This window comes from Dendrobates tinctorius, unplaced genomic scaffold (genome assembly GCF_039654945.1).
Source record: "Dendrobates tinctorius isolate UK_male_01 unplaced genomic scaffold, ASM3965494v1 ptg000030l, whole genome shotgun sequence".
Lineage (NCBI taxonomy): Eukaryota > Metazoa > Chordata > Amphibia > Anura > Dendrobatidae > Dendrobates > Dendrobates tinctorius.
The window spans coordinates 32,498,224-32,514,296 of record NW_027361698.1 but is presented as its reverse complement, the minus strand read 5'-3'; the positions used below and the strand labels follow the sequence as shown (position 1 = coordinate 32,514,296).

Here is a 16,073-nt window from a genome sequence, read left to right as displayed (position 1 = left end):
GCTTACTGTTGCCACATGGGGTTTTTTTGCCTTCCTCTGGATCAACATGTTAGGGCAAGTTAGGATAGGATATGGGTTGAACTAGATGGACTTAAAGTCTCCCTTCAACCTTAATTACTATGTTACCATTCTGGTCGCTCTTTTCTGAACTTGCTCCAGTTTGTTGATGTCTTTTTTAAAATGTGGTGCCCAAAACTGGACACAATATTCCAGATGAGGTCTGATCAAAGAGGAGTAGAGGGAAACAATGACTTCACGTGATCTAGACTGTATGCTTCTGTTAATACATCCTAGTGCGTGGGATGGGCCATTTGGCTATGGCCTCAATCTTGGCTGGTTCTGGTCGCTGTTTCCCACTTCCCACCCAATGCCCTAAATACTGAACCTCTGCTTTGCCCACGTGACACTTGTTTGGGCTCAGGGTGATTCCGGCCTGGTGGATCCTGTCCAATACTGTCTCTAGGTGATTTAGATGCTCTTCCCATGTAGATGGCGATGTCGTCCAGGTAGGCACAAGCATAGTCCTGGAGACCATCCAGAAGCCTGTCAGCCAGCCTTTGGAAGGTCGCCGGGGCATTCTTCATCCCAAATGGCATAACTCGAAACTGGAATAAGCCGAACGGGGTGACAAATGCTGACTTGGGAATAGCGTCAGGACTAAGGGGAATCTGCCAGTAGCCTTTGCATAGATCGATGGTGGTCAAATAATTTGCCCCCGCCAGCCGGTCTAACACCTCATCCACACGCGGCATGGGGTATACATCCATCACTGTTTTCTCATTGAGCTTACGATAGTCTAAACAAAACCGTGTAGTCCCATCCTTCTTGGGCACTAACACTACAGGGGATGCCCAGGGACTGACTCTTCAAAGACCCCTAAACGCAACATCTCTTGTATCTCTTGTCGCATCCCCTCTCGTACAGACTCAGGGACGCGGAAGGGGTTTTGTCGCAGGGGGGGGTCTGAACCTTGTGTTGTGCCAGGCGAGTGTACCCCGGTCTCTCTGAAAACATCCTCTGTCGCAGCCTCAACAACGCCTCCGCCTGCTGTCTCTCCCGGGGGCCTAGGTCTTCACCGAAGTGTACCTGGTCCCATGTTTTAGACTGAGTCCTTTCCCCTAAGACATCCGGCAAGGGAAGTCCGGCTAAATCCTCTGCTTCAGGTGCACAGATGGCCACTACCTCTTCAGGGGGCTCCCAGTAGGGCTTCAATATATTCACGTGGCACATGCGGATAACCCTGGGGTCGTCACAATCGGCGACATTATAGGTTGTGTCGGCTATTTTCCCCACTACCTGGTAGGGCCCCTGCCATGCAGCTTGAAACTTATTCTGCTTAGTGGGATCTAACACCAGGACCTTCTGTCCTATTTCCAAAATGCGCTCTCTGGCCCTCCGATCGTACCATACGCGCTGGCGCCGCTGTGTCGCCTGAAGGTTCTCACGTACAACTTTGGTCAGCTCCTGTAGGAGGTCCCGGAATTCCAGCACATAGGGTACAATAGGTACCCCTTCTATGAGGCCCTCCCCTTCCCAGTGTTCCAGCACTAAGTCTAGGGGTCTCCTTACCCGTCTCCCAGCTCAAACGTGGAGAACCCGGTGGATTCTTGGGACACCTCTCGATAGGCAAACAGGAGGCGTGGCAAGAATTTCTCCCAGTCCCTGTAGGTCCTGGTAAAAGTCCCAATGAGCTGTTTTAATGTCCCGTTAAAGCGTTCACACAACCCATTGGTTTGTGGGTGGTACGGGGTGCTTCTAATGTACTTTACGCCGCACAGCTTCCACAGTTGGTTGGTCACCTCTGCTGTAAACTGGGTACACTGGTCCGAGATAATCTCCCGGGGAAATCCAACCCGTGAGAAAACCTGGAGCAGGGCGGCCGCCACGTCTCTGCCAGTATGTTAGGTAACGCAACCGCCTCTGGATACCGTGTGGCATAATCTACCACTGTCAATATATACTTTTTCCCGGACGGACTGGGTTTGGCCAACGGCCCTATGAGATCGACCGTTACTCGGCTAAATGGTTCCTCCACAATGGGGAGGGGGCGTAATTTGGCCTTGCATCGATCCCCCCTCTTGCCACTGCGCTGAAAACTGTCACAGGTCTGGCAGTACTGACGAACATCATAGGTTACCCCAGGCCAAAAGAAGTTTTGTGTCAGACGATGCCTGGTGCGACTGACGCCGAAGTGCCCGGCCAAGGGTATATCATGAGAGATGCGCAGTAACTCCTGCCTATACTTCTTGGGAACTACCAGCTGTTGTTTTATATTGGAGCTCGTCCCTGTGTGGTGCTGCTCTGTGATCCGGTAGGAGTCCCTGCTTCCAGTACTCCTCTCCCCTCCTGTGCCTTCCCACGATATGCCTCTATTGAAGGATCCTCAAGTAACTCCCTCTTAAATTCCTTTGGGGTGGCCCAAGAAATGTGTCTGGCTATGGGAATACGTGCAGGGCTGGGATGTCTTACCTGGGCCTCCTCTGAGTGTGATTCCGCCTCCGCAGCTCGAGCTTGTCTCCAGGTGGTCACAGGATAGGTCTCATCCAGAGGGGCCACCGAGAATGCAGACAACATGGGCCCCAAGTCATTTCCCAGCAAGACGTCTGCAGGCAAATCCTCCATCAAGCCGACCTCAACAAGGCCATCCCCGACTCCCCAGTTCAGGTGAATCCTGGCAGTGGATAGTCGATGTATAGCTCCCACTGCTACACGGACTGCCACTGTCCGGTCCGTCTTCTCTTGGTCTCGGACGAGATGAGGCTTCACAAGGGTCAAAGTTGCCCCGGAATCTCTTAGTCCATGCATATGTTTCCCGTTAACCCACACGACCTGTCGATGCTGTTGTCGATTATCTGCCCGGGCTGCCTGCACGGGGTCTACTTCATGCAGCACTTCCTCCATCTCTTCCACCCCTTGGTTAATCATAGCCCCCAATGCCGGGTCAGCTTCGCCTTGGTAGCAGTGTACAGCAGCCCGGCTGAAGGTAGCTGTTCCCACCTTTGGCCACTGGGTATGCTGAGTCCGGTTGGGGCATTGTCTTTGGGGACTGTGGTAGGCCGGGTTTCTAGCTGGTCCCCCTACAATCTTCGGTGGTTTGGGGCGCTCCAGGTCCATGGGCGGGCCCCTAGTGACCACCTTTGATCCGGACAACTGCGGCCTCCTGGCATCATGGTGTTCATCGGCCAGACGAGCAGCTTCCTCAAGAGTAGTTGGCCGCCTGTCCCGAAGCCATTCCTGTGTCTCGGGGTTTAGTCCATTAAAGAATCGTTCTAACAGGAAGAGCTGGAGGACGTCCTCCTTAGTGGTTGCTTGGCTCCCTTGTACCCACTGTAGCAGTGACCGCCGTAATTTACAGGTCCATTCAGCGCGGGTATCGGTTACGCGTTTTATAAGTCCGCGGAACTTTTGGCGGTAGGCCTCTGGTGTCAGCGCATACCGGGCCAAGATCACTTCTTTGATCCGCTCATAGTCCATACAGTCCTCATCAGGTACCGTGCGACAGGCATCCGCTGCCCGGCCTGTCAGCTTGCTGGCCAGAATCTGAACCCGTTCCTTCGGCTTCACTTGATGAAGGGCACACTGCCGCTCAAAGTCCTGCAGAAAGCCATCAATGTCTTCCTCTGCCTCCCCCAACTGTCGGAAGGCATTATACTGGATTTTTTTGTGGCTTACTGTTGAAGGTACCTGGTCGAAGGCCAGAGCTCCCCCTGCTCGCTGACTCTCCTCTCTCCGCTCTGCCATCTCCATCTTGGCTAGCTCTATCCTGGTCCGCTCGGCCATCTTTTCCTTCAGATCAGTACGCACATCAGCCATCACCTCTCGTATGATCTCTACTGCAGGGTTTAGGCCATAGAACGCCAGTCTGTTCTTTACCTCCCTCTGGAATTCGGTCTCCTCCACATTCACATTGGGGGGCGCTGCACTGTCGTGTTCCATGATGGCTGCTATCAAATCCGCTTTTGTTTTGTTGCTGGCGATCAACCCTCGGGCTTCCACCAGATCTTTTAATGTAGTCCTCTTACTTCTGGTAGTTATTTTCCATTCATTCCTTTCCTCCTGTAGAAGGGGTATCAAATCCCGCTGTCTGCCACCAGTGTAACGGGGTCTACCCAAGCTGGGGTACGTGTTTTCGGAGGTCTGCTCTGCGTTGGCTGGAGTCTGAATGAATGACGCTGGCTGGAATTCCTTGGTTACATTGGCGCATATAAAAGATCACTGCTTCTCCACATATTTCCAGTCCGACAACACTTTACTCACAGGACACGGAATATATCACACAGATACAGAGGGCAGGCCAATAGAAAAGCGGCAGGCCAGACACGCATTACAAAAGTCGCAGGTGGCCGGAGCCTGCCGATGTTTACTGTGGGAATTACAAAGGTGGGAGGAGGGCGGACAAAAGGAGAATATTGTGTCCCCTCTGGCCAGGGTCGCAGCCTGTGGGCTGATGCATTAGGGACATGCATCTCACATAGAACCTATTATACATACATATAACTGCACAACATATTCTGGGTGCTGAGTGGTTCTGTAACACGTAACAGCGAGTTGAGGACTTAGCCTCTGAAGTAGCTTGCCGCTGAGCAGCCTGCGCTGCTATTGCTGGCCCAGAGGTGGCAGCGACAGCCAGACCCACAGAGCTGGTCTGAGCAGGGCGTTTGGAACGCCGGGATTGCTGTGCAGGCTCCTGAGTGGTCGGTGGAGAATGGGAGACCACTGAATGCAAGGCCCTGGATTCCTGCTGTGCAGTTGCAGAAACCCGACGCCTAACATTACCCCCCATCCTAGGGCCCCCTCCCCTCTGAGCCTCGCTACGCTCAAATGCCGCGATCAGGAGCGGGGCGTGGATGTTCTCCACTGGTTCCCAGGTCCGGGCCTCTGGACCATGACCCTTCCAGTCCACCAAATAAATTTTTTTGCCACGCACAATCCTGCGTCACACAATGGCGTTGACCTCAAACTCGTCCGAAGACAAGTCTGATGTCCCGGCAGATGACTCGGAAAACCGGGCCATGTGAATAGGCTTGAGAAGGGACACGTGGAAGAGCCAGACGGTAGACCACTGAGCTGATCCGCTCGAGAACTTTGAAGGGACCAATATATCGCGGAGGGAACTTGGAGGACTCAGCCCGCAGCCTGATATTTTTCGGGCAGAGAGCCACACCAAGGCGCCAGGGGCAAAAGTTGGAGCGGGGCGCCAATGTGTGTCGGCGGACGCTCTCATTCTCTCTTTAGAGGCTCGAATGGCATCCTGGATGTGATCCCAAATGCCGCGAACCTCCACAGCCCAGTCTGCCACCCTGGAATCTGGAAGACACTGGCATCTGGACGGGGACGTGCGGATGCTGGCCGTAATTAAGAAGGAACGGCGTCTGACCAGTGGAATCAGCCACTGCGTTATTTAGGGCAATTCAGACCATGGTAGTAAGGCTGCCCAGTCATCCTGCCTGGCAGACAAAATGTCGCAGGTACGTGATCAGGGTTTGATTGGCTCTCTCAACCAACACGTTCATCTCGGGATGATATGCGGAGGACAAATTGAGCTCGATACTGAGTAGACTGCAGAGCTCCCTCCAAAATCGAGACGCAAACTGAGGACCTCGGTCACTGACTATTTTGTCTGGCATACCGTGCAAATGAAAATACGTGCTTTATGAACAGTGCGGCGAGACCACGAGCGGAAGGCAGCCGCGCGAGTGGCACCAGATGCACCATTTTAGAAAAATGATCGGTGACCACCCAAATGACCGTGCTGCCACCAGATTTGGGCAGGCCGACCACAAAATCCATGCTGACCATCTCCCAGGGTCAGTCTGCCACCGGCAAGGGATACAGTAACCCAGCCGGCCTCTGTCTAGATGACCTGTTCCCAGCACAAGAGACGCATGCCTGAATATACTCTTTAGTGTCCCGAACCATGTGCGGCCACCAATAAGACCTTGACAGGAGTTCTGTGGTACGCTTATTGCCAAACTGACCACCCACCCTGGACGCGTGTGCCCACGCGAGGACCTCTGTCCGGCGGTACTGCCTTAAGAGCGACCGGGGCCACGGTCCTCAGGCTCTCAATGGGGACAATTAGCCGAGGCCCAGCCTCCTCTTCCTCCGCTGAGACCACTGAGCGAGAGAGAGCATCTGCACAGACGTTCTTCTCTTCAGAGAGATAGTGCAAGGAGAAGCGGAAGCGGGAGAAAAAGAGCGACCACCTAGCTTGACGAGAGCTCAAGCGCTGGGCCGTTTGTAAATAGACCAGGTTTTTATGATCAGTGTACACCTGGAAGGGAAACCGGGCTCCCTCCAGGAGATGCCTCCACTCGGAAAAGGCCAATTTCATGGCCAGCAACTCCCTGTCCCCGATGGAGTAGTTTCTCTCTGCCGGTGAGAAGGTCTTTGAGAAGAAAAAGCAGGGATGCTTCCGACCTTGAGCATCCTTCTGGAAAAGGACTTCTCTTGCACCGATGGACGAGGCATTCACCTCTAGGATAAAGGGTTTATCCACATCGGGACGGTGGAGGATGGGAGCGCCAGCAAAATGGGTTTTCAGAGACGAAAAGGCCATGGAGACCTGTTCTGACCAAACCTTGGGATTGGCTCCTTTCTTGGTGAGAGTGACCAAAGGAGCTACCAGTGTGGAGAAGTGAGGAATGAATTGGCGATAATAGTTAACGAACCCCAAAAAGCGCTGCACCGCTTTCAGAGAATGGGGCTCCTGCCAGTCCATTACCGCTTGCAATTTGGCAGGATCCATAGCCAACCCCTGGGCCGAGATGATATAGCCCAGGAACGGCAAGGACTCCTGCTCAAACTGGCACTTCTCCAGCTTGGCGAAGAGAGAATTCGCCCGCAAACGGTCAAAGACCTTGCACACGTCTCTCCGGTGGGAGGTCAAATCTGGAGAAAAGATGAGGATGTCATCCAGATAGACCACCACCGAGGTAGAGAGCATATTGCGAAAGACGTAATTTACAAAGTCCTGGAAGACAGCAGACGCATTACAGAGGCCGAAGGGCATGACCAGATACTCATAGTGGCCATCCCTGGTATTAAAGGCTGTTTCCACTCGTCTCCTTCACGTATGCGGATCAGGTTGTACGCCCCCTGTAGATCCAATTTCGTAAAGATCTGGGCCCCTCGCAACCTGTCGAACAACTCAGAGATCAAAGGGAGAGGGTATTTGTTTTTCACTGTAATGGCGTTGAGACCTCTTTAGTCAATGCAGGGGCGCAACTCTCCACTCTTCTGCACGAAGAAGAACCCTGCACCAGCCGACGACAACCAATTTTCTGATAAACCCTCTTGCCAGGTTCTCCCGAATATATTGTGACATAGCCTCCGTCTCCGGGAGAGACAGAGGATACACGCAGCCTCTAGGAGGTTCCGCGCCTGGCAATAAGTCTATCGGACAATCGTAAGGACGGTGCGGCGGAAGCGTCTCCGCAGATTTTTTGGAGAAGACGTCCGCGTACTGCCGGTAGTGTCTAGGAAACGCGGAAAGATCAGCGGGCACTTCCGTGGAAGCTACTTGAACACTGCCCCTCATGCACCTTCCCTCACAGTCCTTGCTCCAACCTAGTATACTCCCCGAAGATCAATCTATGAGGGGAATGGCAACGGAGCCACGGAACTCTGAGAAGCACCTGGTCGATGCCATCTGGTAAAATTAACAGGGACAAGGTCTCGTGGTGAGATGGTGCAATTGAGAGACCAAGAGGTGCTGTCTGGTGGGTAACCTGATACGGTAAAGGCGCACCATTTACCACCCTGATGGTCATGGGATGGGGCAGTAGTACCAGTGAAATAGAGTGCTTTTAGGTGAAGGACGAGGACATGAAATTTCCTTCTTCCCCAGAATCCACCGTGACCTCTACCTCCCAGGTGGAAGCACCGCTATCTAACGTCCCTTGGAATACTGGTTTGGGGGAAAATGGTTTCATATCAGGTAGACCCCCACCTACTACCATGGTACTTGCTCGTTTTTTCAAGCGCTGCGGGCACCAGTTAGTCGGGTGACCAAACTGTCCACACTGGTAACAGCGTGCGAAGATTCGCGCCGGACTCGACTTGGGACCGGTGCGAGACACCTCCGTGGGTACAAGAAGTACAGAGAAGGTTGGAGCCAACCTAACCTTCTGTCTGGATTGAGCTCGCTCCAACCCACGCTCAGTATAACGGAGATCAATGCAGGTGGAGATAGCAATCAGCTCCTCCAGAGTTACAGGAACCTTCCTGGTAGCTAAAGCATCTTTGACATGCTCCGCCAAACACCTCCAGAACACAGGGCCGAGCGCCTTATCAGGCCACTCCAACTCGGAAGCCAGTGTCCGAAAACGGACGGCGTAATGGCTGACCGAGAGGGAGCCCTGTGTTAAAGCTAATAGCTGGAGAGAGGTGTCGTGAGTGACCCGTGGTCCCAAAAAGACCTGTTTTAGAGAGGTTAGAAACTGAGCGGCACTCGGAACCGCGGGGTCACCACGCTCCCACAGCGGCGTGGCCCATTCTAACGCTCTGCTCGACAAGAGGGAGATGACAAACCCCCACCTTAGTCCGCTCTGTAGGAAATCGCGCGGCCAGTAGCTCCAGCTGGATAGAGCACTGGCTCACGAAACCCCTGCAGGAGACGCTGTCACCAGAAAATTTATCAGGCAACGGGCGGCGGGACAATGTCGACAAAGGCGTGGGCACACGTGAAAAAGCCTCTGTGACTGCCTGGGCAGCGGCCACTGTAGCATTCGCAGCTGAGGTGGCGCTCTCGATAGCCGCCAACCTGCCCTCCAGCTGCCGAATGTAATGCCGTAGCTGCTGCAGGTCCGCCATTACTAGCCAGATCCTGGCGCTAAGTATAATGTTAGGGACGGCGAAACGCACTAAATATAAAATAATAGAAAGTGCGTTCGCCGCCCGGGGTCCACCGTGCAGAGGTGTTAAACTGCTGCTATATAATGGCAGATGCACAATATGGCGGTATACCGCACACGGGTTGAACGTCACCCGGTGTTCACTGGGCGTACTCTGTTAGCTTCACAGAGACGCCTTAGCCATAAACATAAGTACTGAGCCTGTTGGACTCAAAGAAATGTACGCACGGTATATGGTCACAGGAGCTGGGCCCAAGGCAGAGGGACAGAGTCCGTCTAGATCTACCGTGCGTGTGACGTCGCTACCGCGGACGCCCACAGGTGCTGCAAACTGCAGCGCGGCTACTGACACAGCCGCTATGCGACAGTACCCAGGAGGGGCGCGCACTGTCGGACGCTGGTTAGGTGATGATATGCACTGTGGCCTGTAGCGTGCCACTGACTGGCGCTGACTCGATGACTAAGTCCCTATCCACACACGTAATATCAGAGGGAGGGGAGTCTTAATGAGTCATTCGCAGGTTCATGCATCTGTCATCATTCACACATGTAGCAAGTAGAGTCTATACTAGCGCATGACCGAGCGGCCATGCGAACCTTTTATAGCCGGGACCTTCCGGAAGCTTCCAGATCCAAGTTGGACCAATCAGATCACGAGAAGGACCTGAGCATGTGACTCCCGATCTCCAATGGGAGATCGTCTCGTGAGCATGCCCAGTAGCACGAGTTGAGGACTTAGCCTCTGAAGTAGCTTGCTGCTGAGCAGCCTGCGCTGCTATTTCAGGCCCAGAGGTGGCAGCGACAACCAGACCCACAGAGCTGGTCTGAGCAGGGCGTCTGGAACGCCGGGATTGCTGTGCAGGCTCCTGAGCGGTTGGTGGAGAATGGGAGACCGCTGAATGCAAGGCTCTGGATTCCTGCTGTGCAGTTGCAGGAACCCGACGCCTAACTGTAGTATTGACATGTTGCCCAAACGGAAGCATGCTCCTACCGCATCCCCCATATTCACCCGACCTCGCACCATCGGAATTCCACCTCTTTCCAACAATGAAGTGATTTTTGAATGGCAAGCATTTTTCAGATGATGAGACTCTGATTTCTGAAGTCACAACATGGCTATTGGAGCAAGCTGCCTAGTTCTACAAGTGAGGTGTTTACAGTTGCTTAAAGAGATGGGAAAAGTTTCATTGCTCTCAGTCCACAGAAAGTAGGTCAGGGGAAATCTTTAATGAACGCCCCTCGTACCTGTCAGTGCTGCACTCACAGAGGCCTTTTACACCATGCTTTTGGCATGGTCTAACAGGCTTGCCATAGCTAGCTGACCTCGGGTTGCCATGGCAACGATCGGGCCCTGGTCATGAGGTAGTGGGAGCGCCAATCAAAAGGAGAGGGTTCCCCTCCCTCTCTTCTAAATGCTGCGATTGATATCGATCAAAGCATTTAGGGGGTTAAAATGGTCCTGTGCCTGCACGATAGCCATGATGTACACATGCGTCAAAGGTCGGGAACCCCTATCTAACGATGACCTCTGAGTACATCAAAGATCGTGAAGGGGATAGAGGTATCTCATTGTAATCCTGGGTGTGAGGAGAATTACTTAATTAAAAAATAATGTAAGTTTTATTTTCTAAAAAATGTTTACATTTACACATTTAAACCTTATTTGAACAAGAGGTCATTTTCTTCTGATCTATTCTCTTTAATGGTGAACCCTAAAGGGCAGATTTCTTTTTTTTCTTCTTACTGCTAGATTTTTTGCCTTGATCATTTTCTGATACTGTAGCTGGCAATCTAGAAGACAAAAACAAAACAAAAAAGTAATTACAATGCTAATTTTGTTTATATTTAATAATTTTAATGGATAAACTCAAGGACAGAAACACATGCACTTTATAATTCTGTAGCAAAATGGACACATATAAATGTATCCCAAAAGTGCTTGCACTGTCTCTGCAACATAACATATACCAATATGTGTACACACAATAAGTCCATAACCTCAAGCCTACATTCATGCAACATCCATGCAGTGTGATTCCCACGGACTTCTGCAATAGAGGAAATGAAGAAATTACTTTCTTCATCTCCTCTGTACCTGTGCTACGATTCTCTCATGCAAAAGGATCAGAGCACAGCACTGACATTCAGCTCATGATTGCAGCAGAGCTGGAGAAGTGTCATTATCAGATCACATCTGATGGCTCCTTATCTCCGTCCCATTATGCATGGTTCCTTATCCCCTATCCTTGTATGCACGGCTCCCCGTCCCTGTCATGGAATGCACGGCTCCCCGTCCCTGTCATGGTATGCACGGCTCCCCGTCCCTGTCATGGTATGCACGGCTCCCCGTCCCTGTCATGGTATGCACGGCTCCCCGTCCCTGTCATGGTATGCACGGCTCCCCGTCCCTGTCATGGTATGCACGGCTCCCCGTCCCTGTCATGGTATGCACGGCTCCCCGTCCCTGTCATGGTATGCACGGCTTCCAGTCTCAGCATGGCTTCTTATCCCCGTCCTTGTATGCATGGCTCCTTATCCCCTATCCTTGTATGCATGGCTTTCCATCCCTGTCCTTGTATGCAAAGGTCCTATAAAAAAAATTAACACATCCTCCTTGCCTTCCCTGAGCACCCTCGCTGCATCTCGTTTCGTGCCAGCAGCTCTTCCGGCCAAGCGATCACGTGTCCCGGCTCATTAAGGTAATGAATATTCACTCCACACCTATGGGAGTGGAGAGGTAAATATTTCATTACCTTAATGAGCGGGGGGACACGTGATTGCTCGGCCGGAAGAGCTGCTGGAACGGAACTAGATGCATGAAGAGCGCGCAGGGAAGGGAAGTAGGATGTGTGCTGGAAGCAGGCGGCTGCAGCTGTGACTCTGCGCGTTATAAGAGAAATGAACATTCACTGCCAGCGCAGTGAATATTCGTTTCTCTTTAGCAGCGGGCACAGGCTTTAGCTGCAGCTACTGTCTCCTGCCTCTGTGACCCGCTGCTCCACCGCTCCCGCCATCCTTCTGGGACAATGACTCGTGTATAAACCGAGGGTGGCCTTTTCAGTGCAAAAAATGTGCTAAAAAACTCAGCTTATACACAAGTATATACGGTAAATGAATAATCCCATATCCAACATCCTATCCCAAAATGTAGTAGGTGTAATAATAATATTAGCACATACCTCCAATTACAAATGTAGTTTCTGATTCGCTATGTCTTTTTCCTCATGTGCAGGCATTTCAGTACCTACGGTATACATGGTACGACCACTGATATAGTGACAGGCAGCTGATAGTGGTCATAACCATGGATATCTAAGTTCCTGCAATGCCTGCACATGAGGAAAGACATAGTGAATCAGAAAAACTATAGTACATTTCTAATTTGAGGTATTTGGTATTATTACACCTACTACATATTGGGATACAAATTTTGGAGACGCGAACACCCCTTTAAGGCCTGTTTCACACTTACGTTTTTCCTGTGCGTTGGCAGACGCTAAAATGGCGGATAACGGATCCGTGGGCGATGAAACACCAACGGGAGCCACCGGACCGTTGGTGCGCCGGGATCCGCCGAAATGTGAATTTTAAAGGAACCGCGCGTGGGAAAAAAAAAAAATGAATACAGGCGATGTAGCGGTATCCGGGAGCCGGCTTCTCGCGGGGATTAGAGGAGAGATCCCGCGGCGACTGGGCATTGGCACGGGAATTGGAGGAAGTCGCGGGGAGAGACCTGTCGCGGGAATTTGTGGAAGTCGAGGGGACAGATTGCGGGAATTGGAGGATGACGCGGGGAGAGAATATGTCGCGGGAAGAGATCCCGCGGGGACTGGGTGATGTCGCGAGGAGAGATGTCGTTGTCGGGTAATGTCACGGGAGATTTGTGGCCACGGTAAGGAGAGAGAGAGAGAGATTTTTTCCAGCAGCCGGACAGGATTTAGGGTTAAATATGTAGCAAAAGGCAAGACTGCGGATCCGGCAACAAAAAAAACGTTGCATTGTCCGTCCAGTGATGCCAGCGGACGCAACAATTTTGGTGGATCCGCAAAAATACGGATGCAACGGACGACCATCAGTCAAAATCCGACGATAATGCAAGTCAATGGGGAAAAAAACTGATCCGCCAAGAAAAATGGCGGATCCGTTTTTTTTTGCAAAACGGCGGATTTTGACTGATGGTGAAAAACGGATGTGTGAAACAGGCCTAAGCCTCAAGTTCAAACCGCAACATAAGAGTGTTGTCTGGCATTTTTTTTTTTTTAAAAACCATCAAGTTGGAAATGTGTGAGAATAATCAATACCCATCTAATCAATCCCTCACAGCAACAGCATTGTTACTGCAATGGTCTGAGATGGTTATGATGTTAAGTACGTTATTCACATGACCACAGCAGTCCATCATTGACCTCAGCAGTGATGCGTGAATTTATAGCAGATGACCAATGAGGGTAGAGATTGGCTGCAGTGGTCATGCAAATGATGGAAGGCATGTGAGCTCTGTAGGACCTGTGAAATGTACTATTTGAACAATGCGTGTATCGGTTGTTTCATTGGTCCTGTGAGCTCATCTAAGTAAATAAAGTTGGTGACGTATGAACTCGGCGAGTGGCCGGACACCTAAATGGAGGGGACCCGTACACAACTTATTACATTGAGACCTGAAACGCCACTGAGTGCAGCCAAAAGTGAAGGTGTTGGCAAAAGTCCAGTACAAAAGTATTTGCCCTTCATCCTCAGTTGAAACGAACAAGCAAAGAAAGAACTAATTTCCTTCACTCTAGTGTTGAACATAGACACCTCAGATGTCACTGTACTAATAAGCTGTGCGCGCAGTTTAGGTGTCCGGTCACTAAATTCATACTTCACTAGCTTGATTTATTTAGACAAGTTCACAACAGGTAGGGAAATGGAGTGACCTCACACAAAGAAGCAGCTGCATGAGTCTTTGCATGTGGAATCAGAATATTTGCTTGCCATAAGCGGTGTGTGTGTGAACATCAACTGCAGCATCTCTACATGGTTGGCCACAGCTAGTTACACAGTACACAAGCAGGGGCACATTTATAAGCTTTTTCTCAGCACGGCAGCATGTTTTTTGAAAACACAACAAATTGTGGAACTTTTTAATATTCTAAGATGTATTGATTAAAAATCATACCGTATAAACTCATCAGGAGGGCTTTAAACTAGAAGAGGGGATGGGAAGTAAAACAGCAGACAAGAACACGCAGCAGAAGGACAAACTAATCAAGGATACTAGATGTGGTAAAGAGGAACCAAGACAGGGTACTCAGAAGGAAGCTAAGAAAAATGAAGCAAAACTTCTTTCCTGCATGCTGACCAACGCAAGAAGCCTGACCAATAAGATCGAAGATCTGGAGTTGGTAATGTATGAGGAAAAATACGACATAGTAGGAATAACTGAGACATGGTTAGACGACAGCTATGACTGGGCGGCTAACTTGCAAGGATATGATTTGTTTAGGAGGGATCGTAAAAAAAGGAAAGGGGGTGGAGTCTGTCTATATATAAAGTCCACTTTAAAGCCCACACTAAGAGAAAATACACGAGAGGGAAATGAAGAGGTTACTAGTGCGGTACCACAGGGTTCTGTATTGGGTCCCCTACTATTTAATATATTTATTAATGATCTAGTGGATGGCTTGCACAGTAAAATATCAGTATTTGCAGATGATACAAAACTATGTAAGGTAGTTAACACAAAGGAGGACAGTTTCCAACTACAGACAGATTTGAGTAAATTGCAGAATTGGGATGAAAAATGGCAAATGAGGTTTAACACAGATAATGTAAGGTTATGTACATGGGAAGGAGAAACAGATGCTACAATTACTTACTAAATGGGAAACTGCTGGGGAAATCAGACATGGAAAAAGACTTAGGCATCTTAGTCAATAAGAAGCTAAATTGTAGTGCCCAGTGTCAGGCAGCTGCCACCAAAGCAAATAGGGTCATGGGATGCATTAGAAGAGGTCTGGGGACACGAGATGAAAACATAATTCTCCCTCTGTACAAATCACTCGTCAGACCACACTTGGAGTATTGTGTGCAATTTTGGACGCCGGTGCTCAAGAAAGACATTACTGAACTTGAAAGGGTTCAAAGGCGGGCTACTAAAATGATAAATGGAGTTGGTTCACTACAATACCCAGAAAGGTTATCAAAATTAGGTCTATTTACTCTAGAAAAGAGAAGACTTAGGGGAGACTTAATATATATATATATGTACAAGTATATCAGAGGGCAATACAGAGATCTTTCCAATGAACTGTTTGTACCAAGGACTGTGACAAGAACAAGGGGGCATTCTCTTCGTTTGGAGGAAAGACAATTTCTGCACCAGCATAGAAGAGGGTTCTTCACGGTAAGAGCAGTGAGGCTCTGGAATTCTCTTCCTGAAGAAGTGGTGATGGCCAACTCACTGAATGAATTTAAGAAAGAAATGGATGCTTTTCTTGTGAGTAACAGTATAGAAGGTTACGAATAACAAAATATTATAGGTAAATGGTTGACCCAGCTTAGGGGAAGGAATTTTTTTCCCTATGGAGAAAATTGGCTTCTACTCTGTGGGTTTTTTGCCTTCCCCAGGATCAACAATGCAGAACAGCTGCACTAAAAATAGGCTGAACTAGATGGATATAAGGTCTTCCTTCAGCCTTCAAAACTATGTTACAATGTGTATAAGCCGAGTTTTTCAGCCCTTTTTTGGCTGAAAATGACCCTCTCGGCTTATACACGAATCATACGCCAGAAAGCCGGTGGGGGAGGGGGTGCGGGGCAGCATAAGACATCATACTCACCCTCCTGGCGTCTGCATATCAGGCTCTGCTACATCTCGGTCCCGGTGTCTGCATCGCTCTTCCTGTGCGGTCACGTGACACCGCTCATTAAAGTCATGAATATGGACGCATCCCATAGGGGTGGAGAGCATATTCATTACTTAACCCCTTCACAACCCAGCCTATTTTGACCTTAATGACCTGGCCATTTTTTGCAATTCTGGCAAGTATCCCTTTATGAGGCGGCAGGAACCAGAGGGATGGCAGCCAGTGGACACCGCCCCTCCACATCTGATTGGAGGGATAGCGTCACATGGACGCTAGCTCCAATCAGATCTGGGAGCGGTGACACAGAGGTCACCTAGCTCTAGCCAATGGCCGATGATATTGCAGCATCGGCCATGGCTGGACTGTAATA

General features: G+C 50.3%; 1 protein-coding gene across 2 annotated transcripts in view; it reads right to left on the bottom strand.

Moving 5' to 3' along the window:
• Positions 1-10,456: 10,456 nt before the first annotated feature.
• Positions 10,457-16,073, bottom strand: part of EXOSC9 (exosome component 9) — a 74,134-nt gene continuing 68,517 nt past the window's right edge. For both annotated transcript variants that reach the window (XM_073572005.1, XM_073572006.1), the window contains one exon: positions 10,457-10,646. In XM_073572005.1, coding sequence (XP_073428106.1) covers positions 10,568-10,646 — 79 coding nt within the window. In that variant the 3' untranslated portion in view covers positions 10,457-10,567. The remainder of the gene's footprint in view (positions 10,647-16,073) is intronic.